At 36.5% G+C, this 17,702-nt stretch overlaps 1 protein-coding gene across 2 annotated transcripts in view; it reads right to left on the bottom strand.

The window, feature by feature from the left end:
• The window catches only part of fmn2a (formin 2a), a 63,311-nt gene that overhangs the window by 30,036 nt on the left and 15,573 nt on the right, over window positions 1-17,702 (bottom strand). For both annotated transcript variants that reach the window (XM_056476704.1, XM_056476705.1), the window contains exon 6: window positions 8,819-8,906. In XM_056476704.1, the coding sequence (XP_056332679.1) occupies window positions 8,819-8,906 (88 nt within the window). The remainder of the gene's footprint in view (window positions 1-8,818; window positions 8,907-17,702) is intronic.

Genomic DNA, 17,702 nt, shown 5'->3' with positions numbered 1-17,702 from the left:
CCATCAGTGGGAAACACCCATACACTCTCATTTACACACATACACTACGGACACTTTAGCTTACCCAATTCATCGCGCATGTCTTTGCACTTGTGGGGGAAACCGGAGCACCCGGAGAAAAACCACGCCAACACGGAGAGAACATGCAAACTCCACACAGAAATGCCAACTGACCCAGCCGAGGCTCGAACCAACAACCTTCTTGCTGTGAGGCAACAGCCCTACCCACTATTCCACCGCGCTGCCCATTTGTCAAACATTTGTTTTTGTTTTATTTTATTGTTTTATTTTATTTTATTGTTTTATTCCAGTGATTTTCAAGATACATTTTCAGCTTCATTACTCCAGTCTTCAGAATCCTTCAGAAATCACTCTAATATTATTATTATTATTATTATTATTATTATTATTATTGTTGTTGTTATTATTATTATTAACGGAAATAGTAATAAAAGCAATAATGGCTGGAGTAAGCATTTCATTTGAAACTACATACAATGAGAAAGCAGTTAAATTTTTTATAAACATTTAAGAATTTAACATTTCTTTTATATTTAATAAATGCTGCCTTGATAAACAGAATAAATTTCTTTAAAAAAACATGAAAAAAAAAAACACCCCAATTTTGACCGGTACTGTATATATTTACATTTTTTCCCAGCATGGTACTGGGTTGCAGCTGGAAGGGCATCAACTGCTTAAAACATACGCTGTAAAAAATGAATCTGTAAAATTTATGGTAAAAAAACAGCAGCTGTGGTTGCCAGTACTTTACCGTTAAAAATACGATACAAACCGTAAAAGTAATTTCTCTTTTTTACTGTAAACTACCGTATTTCATTAATTTATAGAGGTAATATGTCTGTATATTGAATTACCAACATCTACACATCTATTGTTACACAGTTAGACACGTTAACACAGCTCTATATACAGGTGGTGATGAGTAACTTAAATAATGAACCAACACTCATCACAATCAACTTTTCCCACAAGCAGAAAAGTGTATCAATATATAGAAGGTGCTCAGTGTCATTCACACAGCTACTAAACACCAGTATGGTAACATGCATAAAATTAAAGTCATAAAATAAACATTGTTTATCAACATTGGATGTAACATAAATCTCTAATGTACATAACTGATGGGGAAACAACTAAAAAGACCCATAGTAATGTCAACTAAAAGCATAAAAAGTGATGTGCCATACAGGGAATTCTAGGAAAGGCAATTTACGGTTATTCGCCGTATATAATAAGGAAACATACTGTTAACCAGGTTACGGATTTTTACTGTAGCATTTTTACATTTTTTTACCATTGAAATCACAGCCATTTTTTACAGTGTATGCCAGAGTAGTCAGCAGTTCATTCTATAACTATAAAATGTTTAGCTAACAAAAAATAAAAAGAGTTGGAAGCATATTATATTAGGAGATTATATAAAAACATTTTCAAATAAACATCCAATAGTAAGGTATTTAATGTCAGCCATTCAGTAATATACTACTATACGATTACATAAAGTTATTTTTTAAGTGGTTGTTGTTGAAAATTTTTTTAAAACAAGATTCATTCTGGTTTTCTTTGAATTTTCTTGTTGTGTTTAAGACATCATCACTAAACAATTTAATAATGTTACGGTGAAATTACATATACAATATACATATTTACATTGCATTTATTCAAAACAAATGCTAGCAGGTTTGTAATTTTTCAGTTGTACATACACACACCACCTTCTCTCTCTCTCTCTCTCTCTCTAAACACAACTAACTCAAAAATGATACAATGTTTGGCCAACAAAGAGAGAATGAAGGATGTTATATTAGGATATGATCACACACATATGTTTTCTTGTTTCTGTCTTTGTGAACACTGCCATGATTCACAATGTTTGCACAAAACAATGTCCTGTGACAGTTCAGAAGACCCAAACAGACTGACTGTGAGTCACTAGAGAAACACAACAAACAAATGGTCTGGAGGGGCTCGGCGTCACTTGTGGATGAATCCAATCTTACACACACACACACACGCACACGCGCACGCACGCACGCACACGCACACTGAGCCTGACTTGTGAAACGCAGAGACGAAATCAAAGGCTTGTCAGCAAGTGTGTTGGTGCAAGAGCCGCCTGTGTAGTCAGTCATGCAGGGGTGTTTTTCAGCTCGTCAAGGGCTCAAACATGAAATATTATGAAAACCAGCTGAGCGAAACAAGAAAGTTGACACAAAGGGAGCGATTCAGTGGAAATCCACTGAGGAGTAGCACCAGATTAGGTTCCTTAATAACCAGAAGTGTTTTTTAAAGGGTTAGTTCACCCTAAAATGAAAATGGGGATATTTACTAATCCTAGTGCTGCTCCACTGCTGTAGTTCCTCTTTTATTTCAAGACAATACTTCAGTATTTTTTCAAATAAAAAAATATATATGCTGTCAAATTTTTATAAAAAAAATTAATAAATGCATTTATGCTTGTGGCAGTAAACAATGACCATCCTGCTTCTTAAAGCCCTTAAAAGAATGCAAAAGTGCCATGACATGTGTGCCATATATTTCATGTATTCCGGGGTGTACAAAAAGGTTTGGTGATGTTTTATATACCTTTTTACTTTTCATGCTATGGTATTTTGTCTTTATGTAATGAATAAATTGGTGATTATATAACCCACATGAACTGTCCTCTACAAAAAACAGTAAGGTTTTAGCATTTATGCTCAAAACATCATTTAATATTGGTGTATATTAAAAACGCAAGTATACTACCTGACAAATATCTTGTTGTCTATCCAAGTTTTAGGAACAAGAAATAATAACTTGACTTCTAGTTGATCATTTGGTATCAGAAGTGGTTAATATGAAAGGCAAAGGCCTCTAGATTACGTTTATTTTACCAAAATAAAATATGATCATGCCTTGATTTTTGATTATTTAATTAGTAAATTAGACAGTAAGATCTGACTTTGCTTACACAAAAGTCTTGTCACTTAACAGAAATAATGTACAGTATTGAATATAAAGTCATGGTGCTGTGGAAAAAGAATTAATATTGTGTATGACTCCCATGAGCTTAGAGGACTGCATCCATACATCTCTGCAATGACTCAAATAACTTATTAATAAAGTCATCTGGAATGGCAAAGAAAGCTTTCTTGCAGGACTACCAGAGTTCATCAAGATTCTTTGAATACATCTTCAATGCCTCCTTCTTCATCTTACCCCAAACATGCTCAATATTCAATTGATATACAGTAATATATCCAAACTGAAGCTTCAGTTTACAGATAACAGCCAGAGTGACACAAATGATTATCATTATTTGCTGTTGCAAGGAACAGAACAGATATATACATGGATTGAATTTATATTAATCTTGGTTTCTCGCATTTTATGTCATTTTCCTTTGCAATGTGAACTTATGTTATTTTCCAATTTCTTGGGCAAGTTGGATTGAAAAGCAGAGCTGACAAGAGTGTCAGGAATACATAGTGTACAAAAGGCCAGTGGTGAAGGTCAGGCTTTTCGTAAATAATACAATAGATTTCGGTTTGTTTTCCATCAAAGCCTTTTGTATCACTTGCTTTATACAGCATGTGTTTAATGTCTGATAATTGTATAATAAAAGAAATGAGAGACAGACAGGCAACATCTCTTTAATTGACTGTAAAAAAAGGCCTCATAACTTTGCATGAACCTTTAAACTCCGCAATTAAAGCAACTCACAACATTCTTTCCTAGTTCCTCAAAGGGCCTGATCCAGGTCAGTGTGGTGAAGCATGATGGCGAGGAATGTATTGATTCTGGGTAAATAACACTGTCAGAAAAACTGTTTGTTTCTATTTGGTGGTTTACTCTGGCCAAACACACTGGCCTCTAATTCTGGAACTGGGCGGAATTGCAGCAAGACCCAATGAGACTCGACCAGTGCTGAATTGTGGGTACTGAGCTGCATAATAGATGGGGACTGTGCCCATAAATTCTCCAAGAGCCAGTAAAAATTTCTGCAAATGCCGCCAGTTTAAAGACTTACTGAGGATGTGTGCGTGTGTATAATATTAGGTATCCGTTCACATAATGTGATGTGGTTTTTTAAAACTGCATCCAGCCTTGCTGATTCATTAAAACGAAGAAAGAAAAATAGAATTAAACAAAGGATTGTTGTTGCAGTGGATTAGACTGGAGGGAAATTATGCATGAAAAAAAAAGTTACTGAAAGAAAACAGAATTCAGCTTGCCTGCTGCCTATTAACCAATGAATGACTTAAATGAACACACATTGCTAAAAATACACTGCTGAAAAATACAGCTATCCACCCAGTGCTAAAAAAGTAGCCAGACATGGATGTGTTTGTGCTCTGAATGCTCCGCTTTTGTAGTACTGTCCATTATTTGTATCCAAACAACCAGTGGTGTTCCTGAATACATCAATGAATTGCTTGAGTAAATGACTACATTTGCATGGACATCAGTAATCGAATTATTGGCCTTAAGCTGAATAAGAGAATAATATGATTAAGGTGTTTACATGATCCAGTATTAGCACATAGATTGATTAGCGTCATTCTGTCACCACACTATCCATGTTTCCTCCAGAGTTTAATGTAATTTTGAGTGTTTAATTTTTAAATTGTCGACATTAACTGCAATTTGACACTTTCACTTTCATTCAGGGACAATTAATGCATGCCCCTCTTGACAAACGAGATACTGGATGCGAGTACGAACTACTGGAAGAGTGTTGTTTTGATGGAATTTGATACTACACGCCGTACGAGAAAAAAAAACTCAGCATTTTACGATGCAGGAGTCTGTGGTCCTTTACTGATTCGGTAGGTGCAGAGAATAGTGTCAAATAGCCGTGTTTATAGACTATCCTGTCGCAAAATACAGCGAAAATCCTACATGACGGTAATAGTGTGATTGCTGAGTTTACATTTCTGTACTGAACTTTAATAATGCAACTAAAATCAGCATACTCCACGTGTCTTAATTCGATTTCTGATTAGTTCGATTATGACCTTAATTAGATTAATCAGATTAAATTAATCAAAAATCGCAGTTTACATGGTAGACTCTTAATCAGAGTATTGTCCTAATCAAATTAAAATTGAATTATTGGTGTCCATGTCAATGTACTCACTGATTCACTCACACTAAATAAAAAATATGTTTGTTTAAACTACTTGAGCTGAAACAATGTATTTTTTAGGCTTTTTTGGGACAACTTAATTGATTTATGTTCAATCCACTTTATAAGTAATAAGTTAACTTAATTCCTTCGTGTTGTCCCAACACCAATCATCCAGCATTTTATTTTACAGTGCATAAAGACTACTTTTGCTCTTGAATGAATCAGCGTGCTTACCCAAAAATAAAAATTTAATCACTATTTGATCACTCTCAAGTGGTTCTCTTTTCCTGTTGGACTCAAAATAATATATTTTGAAGAATGTTGAAAACCAGTAATTGACATCACTGTCCGAAAAGTATATAATTAAAAGTTTGAAAACATGTTTCTAAATTCCTTATCTGTGTTAAACAGAAGATAGAAAATCAAACACGTTTGTGAGCAAAAGATGACAAACTTTTCTTCTTTTGGGTGAACTATCTTTATTTATAAACTAAAAATGTATTCATAAAAATATATATGTAAAAAATATATAAACTGTCGCCGCCTACTGGCATATTTATGTATCTTCCACAAAGATTTACTATTATTTTTTATACGTATCATTTTTTACTATTATACATTTATTATACTTTTTTACTATAAAATTTTTACTATATTGATATTTTACTAATACTGCCATTGTTTAATATATCCATGCCTTTAGAAGAACAATCAATCATTTTCCTTTAGCTTAGTACCTTATTTATCAGGAGTCGCCATAGCGGAGGACAACTATTCTGGCATATGTTTTACACAGCGGATGCCCTTCCAGCCTCAACCCAGTACTGGGAAACACACTCATACACTACAGCCAATTAAGTTTATTCAGTTCGCCTATACTACAAGTCTTCGGACTGTGGGGGAAACTGGAGCATCCAGAGGAAATCAACGGCAACACAGGGAGAACATGCAAACTCCACACAGAAATAGCAACTGGCCTAGCCAGGACTCGAACCAGCAACCTTCTTGCTGTGAGGCAACAGTGCTAACCCCTGAACCACTGTGCTGTTAAGAAGAACATTTTATCCAAAAAAAAAAATAAATGCACAGGTAATCTGAGATATCTGTATGATAAAAGAACAAAAGATCTTTGGAGCCAAGTTGAAGATATGTGGAGACAATCAACATTTCTGATACTTTTTCCTATTTTTACCAATTAATTGTTTCAGGTGCTCCACTAAAAATACACACACACACATAAACGCACATACATATCCACAATCAAGAGTTCTGGATAGTTTTGGGTGCTGAAAGATAGAATTAGCATTCCCAAAGCCAATGATGAGAAGAAATGGCATTATTTCCTTTAAAGTCAGTTCAACGGGATGAATGAGCAGATAAAGTGATGACAGCAGTAAGAGGGATAGAGAGAGACAAATTAGAGAGAAAACAGATCTCAGAGACAGATGAGGAAATGTCTCCTGAAAATTGAGGGTTTATGCAAAAACAGATTAAAAAGTAAGTACAGTAAAAGGAAAGAACAGAATGAGAAAGATGATTCTCCTCCAATCATCGCGTCCATTAAGATAATCAGTGTAAACATACTCTTGAACCCTAAAACGCCACGGACCCTTTTCCCTCCAGCTTTCAAACACAATCAGTCACTGTATAAACAGCAGCGAACAATGAGTCTTAATTGGCTGTGACATCATATTTCCTGCCTTAAAAATGCACTTGCTGACAGGAGGCTCAGCAGAATCTGATGAGGTAAAGCACCAATACAAATATGCGGTTTATTTAAAAAGATAGCTCCTATGTGTTTCAGTGGCGTCAGTGGCTTTATATTTTGTCTGAACTATAACTATAATGAGCAACATTCATTAAGGTTCGATTAAAGTTATTTTTGCCACGGATGGTTACATGAAGAATGTTTTTTTAAATCTATGGGTTCCTTCTTGAGGAAAGGTATTCTTTAGATGTTTCAAATGCTTCTCAAACAAAGAAATGATTTGTTTTAAAAATGTTTTTTAAGAAACCAAAATCACTATACAATTCCCTGTTTGGAATCTTTATTTGGGACTTTCATTTTTTATATTTTGCATATTGTATATTTATACTGTACTATCTTTTTAGTAAATATTACTAGTGTTGCATTGACATTTTAGTGGACCAAAATGGTCAAATGCATGCTAGCCATTATTTGCTTAGAATAAGTCAAATAAATCCAAACAAATACCAATGGAAGAAAGAAAATTTAAGGGCATTTTATTATACACGCGGCGCAATAAGGCGCAAGACATGTTTGGCGTGATTTGTTGCTATTTTCAGATTAGCGCAACCCCAATTTTCACATTTTGTACCATGTTGTTTAAATAGCAAATCCATTTCCGCCACTTAGTGGATTCATGGGTGTGCTGGTTTAAAATAGTGGTGTGTTAAGGCACATCATTGGCATGTTGCAATTTTGAAGAACTTAAATAGACCGCAGCATTGACCTTCTAAAAGCAGGTCTAAATTCCAGCGCAGAGCGAGTTAGTTTTGCACCTATGTTGGTTCAAATGCTTACACATTGCTTAAATAACACAGGATGTTCAGCAATACACAAATATCTTTACATATGAAAAAAAAATTAAAGGATTAAAATGTAAATAAATAAATAAATATTATTTTCTACATAATTATAAAAACCACTGCCTCCATGCCTCACATTGGGGGGCTTCTTCAGTTTATTCATTACAATTTGCATTTGTATAATGTTATTATTATTAGCACTGTTATTTGTTATATGCATATTTATATTTGTTTTATTAAAAACAAGTTTAGATTTGTCCACCTGTCGGGTTTTGAGACGTATGTGTCAATATATGGGGCATTAGAATAGGACGTGTGTTTGGATATAACTCGGTTTTTTGACCACACTTTGTTATTATTGTTCATTTATTCATTTGCTGGAAATTAAAACTGAATTTAGAAATGGATTTGAAACAAATCTTTGCGCTTATCAAACGAAATTAATGATGTATGCTAATGGATGTCTTCAGTGTAGTGTGTACAACACAGTTTCCTTATCCCCAAAAGTAAAGGAGTAAAGTAAAGAGTAAAAGTAAAGAGAAAGAGACTGAATGGAGGAGGCTCATTCTTTATCCTCGCACTGCAGATGGTCTGTTTAACTGTTTTCTCGCTAGTGAAGCCTTCAGTGTTTCCACTTACAAAGTCCGCCATGCAAATAGTAAATGCGCCATGATGTAACACAACTAACTCTGACTGGAGATGAGACTCTAATTGGTTTAATTTATGTTATGCTTAAAACACACCCTTAACTCATTAAGAGAAAAGGCACAACCCGGTTACACCATGCACCAGGGCACAAAGCATATTTTTCCATTCTTAAAATAGCAAAAGAGCATTCGGACAAGCCCTAAATGCTTTTGCACCATGCGCTTTAGACTTTGTGCCTAGATTGTTAAAACAGAGCCAATGTTTATTACACATTTATTGTTTTGATGCTTGAAAACCTTTTCGTCCATGACCCATAAACTTCACTGTTTCACTGTTCTTGAGCATGCTCCAGAAACACTATTAATAATGTTTAGAAATATAATGTTTGCATGTAGTCTCAACAGACTAGTATGTACACATACACACACACAACACTTCAAAAGGGCATAATGAGTGTTAAGAACAAATCTTTGAGTTGCTCACCATTCTGGATGTCTTTCATATCTAAATGAAGACTGGACATCAGAATCCCCACCGCCTGAGAACGTTTGTTACTCAGCAGCTTGACTACCTGAAGAGAAAGAAAGAGGGCATATTTTGTGACTGCAGTAAACATTGTTATTTAAAAGCAAAGGTTTACCCTGAATATTATTGCTGGTGACAAAAATACATAAACACAGTACTTCATCTGGCTGCCCTCATAAATTGAATAGCATGCAGAGGTACTTTGGCCTAATAAGGAAGCCAAAATCAAAGCCAAAGTATGCGTATTTATGACTGTTTCCTCATATGGTATTATGGAGAGGTCTCCTTCTCTCATTCTTTCATGCATAGCATCCACATATATCAAAATAACTTTACTTTCTCCAATTTCTGGCACTGCAAAAGAACACCACAGTCATTATGCAAATGACAGACCTGTCCGGTTGAATAAAACCGCGTTGGATTATTACACTTTCTGACAGCCTCTTCAAATCTGGCATTTCTAAACAAGTCTGAGTTGTCCTTGGATTCAAAGTATGTCTCACATACTCTGTATATATTTTTACTAATATGTTTTTTAAGGGCAAAACATTCCTCAAGCTTTGCCCTCTACTAGTTCTATGTAGGCGAGTACCTTCAGGCCATTCTCATTCATATTCAGTATTGATCTTCATTCATCACCTGTAAATAAGTGTGCGTGTCCACCGAAGCATTTTTTGTACTCCAGAAAGGTGAGGGCTGTTCTAAAAACATCTGTGAGCACTTCTCCAGCTATCAAAGCATTTAAAAACACTCAGCACTGAGCGTAAAATGCATGCTCAGTGCCTGGCAACGCTGCTGGCATTTTAAAAATGCGGCACTTCCATTGACAATAACAGAAATAAACCTTCAGTTGGCATTTCTGCAGTGCAAAAACACATCCTAAAGGTGACATCGGATACCCAAATTGAGCTTTTGCTAAATTTTAAGTATTTGAAGTTGATTATGAAGCCAAAATTGTGCTAAGCCATCATTGCTTGACATTGCAGCCCACCATTATCAATGTAAAATGTATTTAAGCAAACATATTCTTTTGAAAAGTGATCCTGATGTATTTAACTAATGCTCGACTGCACAGTTTCTGAGCTGGTTAATAAGTAAACAAAAACAGCACACTGACACACACAGCTCTACACATGAAGTATGATGATCAAAGTGAACTGAAGCTGGAACAATAACCAAACCAAACAAACACAAATTACACATAAAAATTACTTACATCTTTCAGACAAATTGTAGGCACAGCTACATTTTTACATGCAATTTTGATATGATCTGGGTTTTGTACTGACTGAGGTCATAAAGCAGTCTAGCGAAAAATATTTGCACATACAAGCAAGTATTTACAGTGTTCCCTTGTTATTCGTGAGAGTTACGTTCTAAAAATAACCTGCAATAGCCGAAATCTGTGAAGTAGTCAGCTTTATTTTTTACAATTATTATTGATGTTTTAAGGCTGTAAAACCCCTCACTGCACACTTTATACACTTTTCTCAGACAGGCATTAACATTTTCACACTTGTTTAAACACTCAAAGTTTGTAGAAAAATATGTCCAGGATTATAGAATTAATCCAAAGATCAAAACTATTTGATCTTCATTTATTTATTGCAAAATGACACCCTACACCCGCGTAACATCTACCTTCCTTTAGCATGTCCAGAAGTTTAACTTTTTGTGCAACGGTTAGCCTCTACCTCTGCCTTCTGGGTGCTACCGCAGGTGCCTTTGATGGTGCAGAATGTTTCGTTGACATTGTTGGTAGAAAACTTGCAAACATACAGTACAGCACACCTCAGAGTCACACTGCTAGCGATCAAAGATTTATGTAAAGTTGGCACAATGAACGCATTCTGTACTGTATAGGAGACACAGCACCGAGAAGATTGATAGACAATGGTCTACAGCCAGTCAGGACACAGAACACATGGAAAAGTGGAAATGTGAAATGCCACTATGAAACGAAACATGGACATTGTGAACGGCAGTATCCACAAAATAGATATAAGGGTTGCAAAACTATAAAACCTAAAGGTTTCATTACACACTTTTTGTATTTTTCACCTTATTTGGATAGAGGTCTGGATGCAGACCCGGTGCAGTTGGCCTGCATGCAAAGCTTTTTAATGCCCACCAGAACCCTACCCCTCAGTGACGTCACTAGCTCCACTGAGTGCACTGTGTCTGACATTGCATCACTTAGACATGCAATCTCAGCTTGCATCATCATGGCTGCATCCACATACTATTGGGCCTACCTTTTGTTGTGTTTTGTACAAAAATGCACTTATATTAGTGGTTTTGCCACTTTTGAATTATATTTATTGTATTTTAAATGCAAACGTCACTTTATTTAAAGAAAAATTCTTGTGATACATGATATGGATGTTTATTAAAAACAAGTTATGTGATAACAACTGTTCCAGACCTCTGACCTTAATAAAAATTCAGATTTGGACCTTTTAAATGTAGACATTGAGAACCCCTGTGGTAATGTAACTACATGGCACATAACACACATTTAGACACTTTATAAAAAAACAAGCTGCATCTTTTCTTTTCAACTCGTCTGAGCTGGCAGACACACAAACCTAAATAAACAGGTAAATCTACAAAAGAGAAAATTTAATCCAATGTCACCTTTAAAACAATTAACACATACTGTATTGTGTGTTGATTCAAGTGCTGTCTCACCTACTTTGTATGTACAGTTGAAGTCAGAATTATTAGCCCCTTTGAATTTTTTTTTATTATATTTCCCAAATTACGTTTAACAGAGATGTTTAAAGGAAATTTTCACAGTATGTCTGATAATATTTTTTCTTCTAGAGAAAGTCTTATTTCAGCTAGAATAAAAGCAGTTTTTAATTTTTTAAAAGCCATTTTAAGGTCAAAATTATTAGCCCCTTTAAGCTATTTTTTTCGATAGACAGAACAAACCATCATTATACAATAACTTGTCTAATTACCCTCCCGAGTTAACCTAATAAACCTAGTAAAGCCTATAAATGTCACTTTAGGCTGTATAAAAGTGTCTTGAAAAATATCTAGTAAAATATTATTTACTGTCATCATGGCAAAGATAAAATAAATCAGTTATTAGAAATGAGTTATTAAAACTATTATGTTTAGAAATGTATTTAAAATCTTCTCTCCGTTAAACAAAAATTGGGAGAAAAAAATAAACAGGGGGGCTAATAATTCAGGGGGGCTAATAATTCTGACTTCAACTGTATATATATTTGTTTTCTTCTTTTTTTTCTTATAAGAAGACAAAACATTCCTCAAGCTTTGCCCTCCACGAGTTCTCTGTAGGTGACCATCTTCAGGCCATTCTCTAATACACAACAAGTGCCATCTTCACTCAAGACCGCCCATTAACAACATGCTAATTCTGATTGCTGGAAAGAATTTGCAGCCATGAAAACCTTCGAGAACAGGCCACACTTGAAAGAGTGTGATGGCGGCCCAGTGTGATCATCAGAAAGCTGCTGGCTCTCATTATCTCCACAGGGCTTGCAACCACTAAACACAGCGCGACTGCAGAGTGGTGTGCTACGTTAATGATGTGGGAAACACACTCATGCCTGTGATGAGCTGCATCTCAAACCAGACGCTTACCAACCAATGAGAATTGATTCCATACTTCGGCATATAGTCTTGGTGGGAAGCATGAACTGCTGTATGAGGGAGGACAGCGGTTCAGCGGTCATAAAGTAACTACCAGCTAAAGGACCAGATAACTACTGCCAAAGCAATGGGCTGTAAAATGACTATGATTCATAAAATTAACATGATTATGTGGGCGCAAATGTAGCGCAGGGCAGTTGATTTTAATTTATATATCTAATTCATGTGAAAGGTGCATTAATAGGGGCGATTTATTATATTAACATGGTAATTTTGAGTGATATGTGCTAACTCTAATGGTAGGCCTAAAGCAATTGTTCTGAAGAGGTTATCTAATGCACACACACCCACCCACTCTCTCTTTCTCTTACACTCACACACACACACATATAAAGTGTGGCATGACCACACTAGGCTGACTGGAGTCGCTGGGTTGGCTGGTGGTTTGAGGGTTGTGGGTTTTAACTCAATACAGACCCCCTCCCATTCCTCAGATCTTACAGACCACAGAAACAGAGAGAGAGAGAGAGAGAGAGAGAGAGAGACAGAGAGAGAGAGAGAGAGAGAGAGAGAGAGAGAGAGAAAGCAAGGAGAGAGAGGACAAACACTTCCAATACAATACAATTTTTTAAATATTTACATGATAAAACATTTAGTTGGTTATCCATCCTATTTGTAAACAATACCACTGTGTATTCTCAAAATGTGCTCATACTAAAACCTTGTTAACCCCCTTTATATATTATAACTAGTAATATTCATTCATTCATTCATTTTCTTTTCGGCTTAGTCCCTTTATTAATCAGGGGTCGCCACAGCGGAGTGAACCGCCAACTTATCCAGCATATGTTTTTATGCAACAGATGCCCTTCCAGCCGCAACCCCACACTGGGAAACACCTTTACTCTCTTGCTATTACACACATACACTATGGCCAATTTAGCTTATTCAATTCACCTGTACTGTACCACATGTCTTTGGACTGTGGGGGAAATCGGAGCACCTGGAGGAAACCCACGCGAACATGGGAAGGACATGCAAACTCTACACAGAAATGCCAACTGACCCAACCGGGGCTCGAACCAGGGACCTTCTTGCTGTGCTGCGCCACCATGACGCCACAACTAGTAATAGCAGTATTCCAATAATGCCACATATACTGTATAGTACTAATGAATTGAAGGTGATACCATAGGATTCTGATAATACATTTGCAAGGTATAGGGCTGGGCAATTAATCGAAAAGTAGTCGAAATCAACATTCAGAACCTATAATCCATCAAAATTTTCCAGGTCAAGTCTTTCAATTACTTTCCATACTTCCCATGTGGAGTCACGTGACCCCACTCTGTTAAGGCTGATTTATACTTCTGTGTCGAATGCACGGGTATGGTCCAGCACAGCCTTCGTTAAAATGTAACTACACATCGCACGTTTACACTACATTGACACTTATTGGAAGCTGCGCCAGAGATGCCTTGAGATGGCATATTTTTTATTACAATAAAATTATTATTTACATTAAAATATTTGTTTACATAAAAATGCAAGAAATGCAGTTTAAAATATTATTTACAGGATATGCAGGAGTTATTTAATTTAGAAGAGATACTGCTTATTTTCTACTTTTATTAAGAAAAACATTGAAAATAATATATTTGACAAACGTGCAAGTTATTTATTATAACTTTTTTATAAGAAAAAAGTGACTGTTGGTTTTAGGCAATGTGTGTTTAATTTCAGTTGTTCAATGTTGATGTTCAATAAATATTCATAGATAGTAGATAGTGTGTGTTTCCTTTAATTATTTTAGAAATCAAGTAATGCACCCTTCATTCAAAAATCTCTCACTTGTAATATGTGAGCATATTTACTGTATAGAACCTGTCAGTAAATTATGAGGACAAAAAATAAAATAAATAAATAAATAAAATAATTGTTCATTAATTGAATCGAGTTAAAATGTTCAATTAATCAAGATTTTGATTTTAGGCCAAATCGCCCAGCCCTAGCAACGTACTTCAAAAAAGACATGGTACTGTAATGATATGATTCATCAACAAAAATATAATACAAAAGCATCCAGAAAAATATTATCACTGTATTCTTAGAAGTACCATAAAGTGATAAAGTGATACAGAATACGAGCAAGTTCATTAGTATTACCATATTAAACACCAAAATACTTCAGTTACACGTTCTTGAATGCAACCTCTCTGTAACTGTAACAAATGGTATTACCAATGTCTGACAAATGTGGTAAACATGATGATATGTACACATATATCATTCATTCACTCATTTTCCTTCGACTTAGTCCCTTATTTATCAGGGGTCACCACAGCAGAATGAACCACCAACTATTCCGGCATATGTTTTATGCAGCCCTTCCAGCCGCAAGCGAGTACTGGGAAAGACTTAGGGCGTACTCACACTGAGTACAGCTGCCTTGAACCGTGTCGATTGGCCCCTGACGTCCTGCACTTACATTGCATTTTGCCTTTTGTTACAATATATCAGTTTAGTCGTTTGCTAAATATTTTACAGCACAGATCCACAACTTTTGACGCTCATAAATTATCGTAATAGTCATTGTGCTGCAGGTATTAGGAGGTTTGCTGAAGGTGTAGCTGATGTGCAGTGAAGGGTTTGTGTCTTTCATAAGCTATGACAGTTTGCTTTCATTGAAAAGTAAGAATGATTAATAAATCCATATAAAGTAGTCCCCTAAAAGTGACGTTGCATCTTCAGTTTCGGGCTCAGGCACACTTTGCACTCACACTATAAGTGTACCGCACTAAAGCCTAACCAAACGGCACTCTGGCACACTTCTTCCAACCAGGCCAGGGCTGACCAACTGAACTGTGCCTGGGCCTGATTTGGAGCACTCACATTTGTCAAACGAATCGGGAAACGCGCGTGGGCACAGCTCGGATAGCTTAGTGTGAGCGCACCCTTATACACTCTTACATTCACACACGAACTCAAACTAGTAAACTATGGCCAATTTTGTTTACCCAATTATACAACTACACCACATGTCTTTTGACTGTGGGAGAAACTGCAGCACCCAGAGAAAACCCACATGAACATGGTGAGAACATGCAAACTCTACACAGAAATGCCATTTGGTCCAGCTCAAACTCGAACCAGTGACCTTCTTGCTGTTAGGCGACAGTGCTAACCACAGATTCACCGGCACGGCCCACACATGAATCAATTTAAGAAGAAAAAGGATTTAGTGTGTGTGTGTGTGTGTGTGTGTGTGTGTGTGTGTGTGCGTGTGTGTGTGTGTGTGTGTGCGTGCGTGTGTGTGTGTGTGTGTGTGTGTGTGTGTAGAAACCATCATACATTTTATGATTCTGTGATATGAAAGTCTTATTGAAAGTTATGATAAATTTACTGCGTTTGAAATTACTCAAAACTGACTCAAAACCTCTGAATAGTAGATTGAGCTATGTGTGTGTTTGATTATTTATGTCTTTACTAAATCCAATGTATATTATCCTCTTGGTTACAACATGAAATATCTACATAGAAAACCAGAGCTCAACACATTGTGATGCAGTTTGTAATGTGCTTGTTGTGTAGCAGTGCAATGTTATCAGAAATCAGTTCAACTCCAAAAGAAGGGGCCGCAAAACTCTCACCAGTGACTAATTTTCACACCACTGCCAGAGAGGAAGAGAGAGAGGGAGATTAGCTTCAGATGTGGTAGATGCCTGGGTTGTTTCTGATGGTAAACAGCCTTATCAAAGAGTCTCTCAGTCACACTTTGGTTGAGGGAACATTAAGTAGAGCTTATAACATTTACTGAATGTCTGTAAGGCTCTGATTCACAAGCTGTGCGTGTGAAATCAGTGTTAATGGTTTTCTGTGTGGTGAGGTGGGGTGTGGGTAGAGCTTCTTCAGGGGCAGACAACCGGGAATGTTGTCCCGGGAGGTGAGATGAAGGAGGGAGGGGGCTAATTGGGTTCGATATTAGCATTTTTCCACCAGCACAATTTAGGTGTGAGTTCCAGGCCGGTATCAATTCTCGTTCCATGTGTTTCTACCACATGAAATGGGTCTATTAAATTCTTGCACTATAAAACTGCCGGTCTCAAATTGAGTGGGAGACTGAGGAATACTAAAATGCGTGTTAAGAAATCCAGTAACTTTACACTACACTGCTCAATATGTCTAAATATATAAATCTATGCATTAGAGAGGTCAGCGTTCAAGATTGTAGGCAAGTTTGAGGTTTTAGTTGCTGTCAATTTATTTGAGAGTTGCCTGTACAGTATGTAAGAATCTCTCCTGGTACTGTGTAAAAAGAGAAACATAAGTGCTAGACTGCCTGCACAACATCTGTACAGAACTGGCCAAGAATGGGTTATGGCTCCAGAACACAAAACGATTTTAGTGGAAAAGAGGTATGGCCTGACATAATAGTTGGGCCCAATTAAACAAGATGATTAGACATTTAAAAAAGCGAGCGATTGGTCAATGTTTTCAATTTCTGTCCAGAGAGGTCATGTTTTGATCTTTGATTGGTCTCATGCAATCATGTGATGCGATTTCGCAGGCCAGAGTTCACCAAGCTTGAACTTTCCAACGCAGCGAACTGCGAAACTTGTCGCATGGGCTTGCGGTTCCGGTCTGTGCGTATGAATAGAAGTCTGTGAGGAGAAAAGTGTAGTGTGATGGCAGCTTTAAGCAGGTGTGATTTGGAGGTGGTTGGAGCTAAAATCTGCAGAGCTGTGGCTCTCAATGAATTAAATTTGAGACCACTGGTCTAGCAACTAAGATCAACATTTAAAATATTTAAGATGACTTGGGCCCAATCCCAATTCTATTTTTGTACCCCTATCCCTTCCCCTTGGCCCTTGAAACAGAGTGTGAAGGGGAAGGGCTTCAAAATTTACCCCTAAGAAATGGGACAGCACTACAGCACCTGCACACATCATCATATGTCTTTGAGATCTCTTGCTTCATATGAGATCAGACCGTCGCGACTGCTGTAGTTATTCCAGTTGCATTATTTTTTGGTATTTATCTTAAGGAACTCACTGAAGGCATATATCATGTTATCATAATGATATCATGCGGCAATAAGATGGTAATTGTACTGTGCATTTACACCATGTCCATATTCATCTATGTAAACACATGAAAACATCATTATAGCAGACACTGTAAAAAGGTCAGTCCCAGCCATTGTGGCTGGTATACT

This window comes from Danio aesculapii, chromosome 17 (genome assembly GCF_903798145.1).
Source record: "Danio aesculapii chromosome 17, fDanAes4.1, whole genome shotgun sequence".
Lineage (NCBI taxonomy): Eukaryota > Metazoa > Chordata > Actinopteri > Cypriniformes > Danionidae > Danio > Danio aesculapii.
The sequence above is the reverse complement of the archived record's forward strand: the minus strand, read 5'-3'. Positions and strand labels throughout refer to the sequence as shown.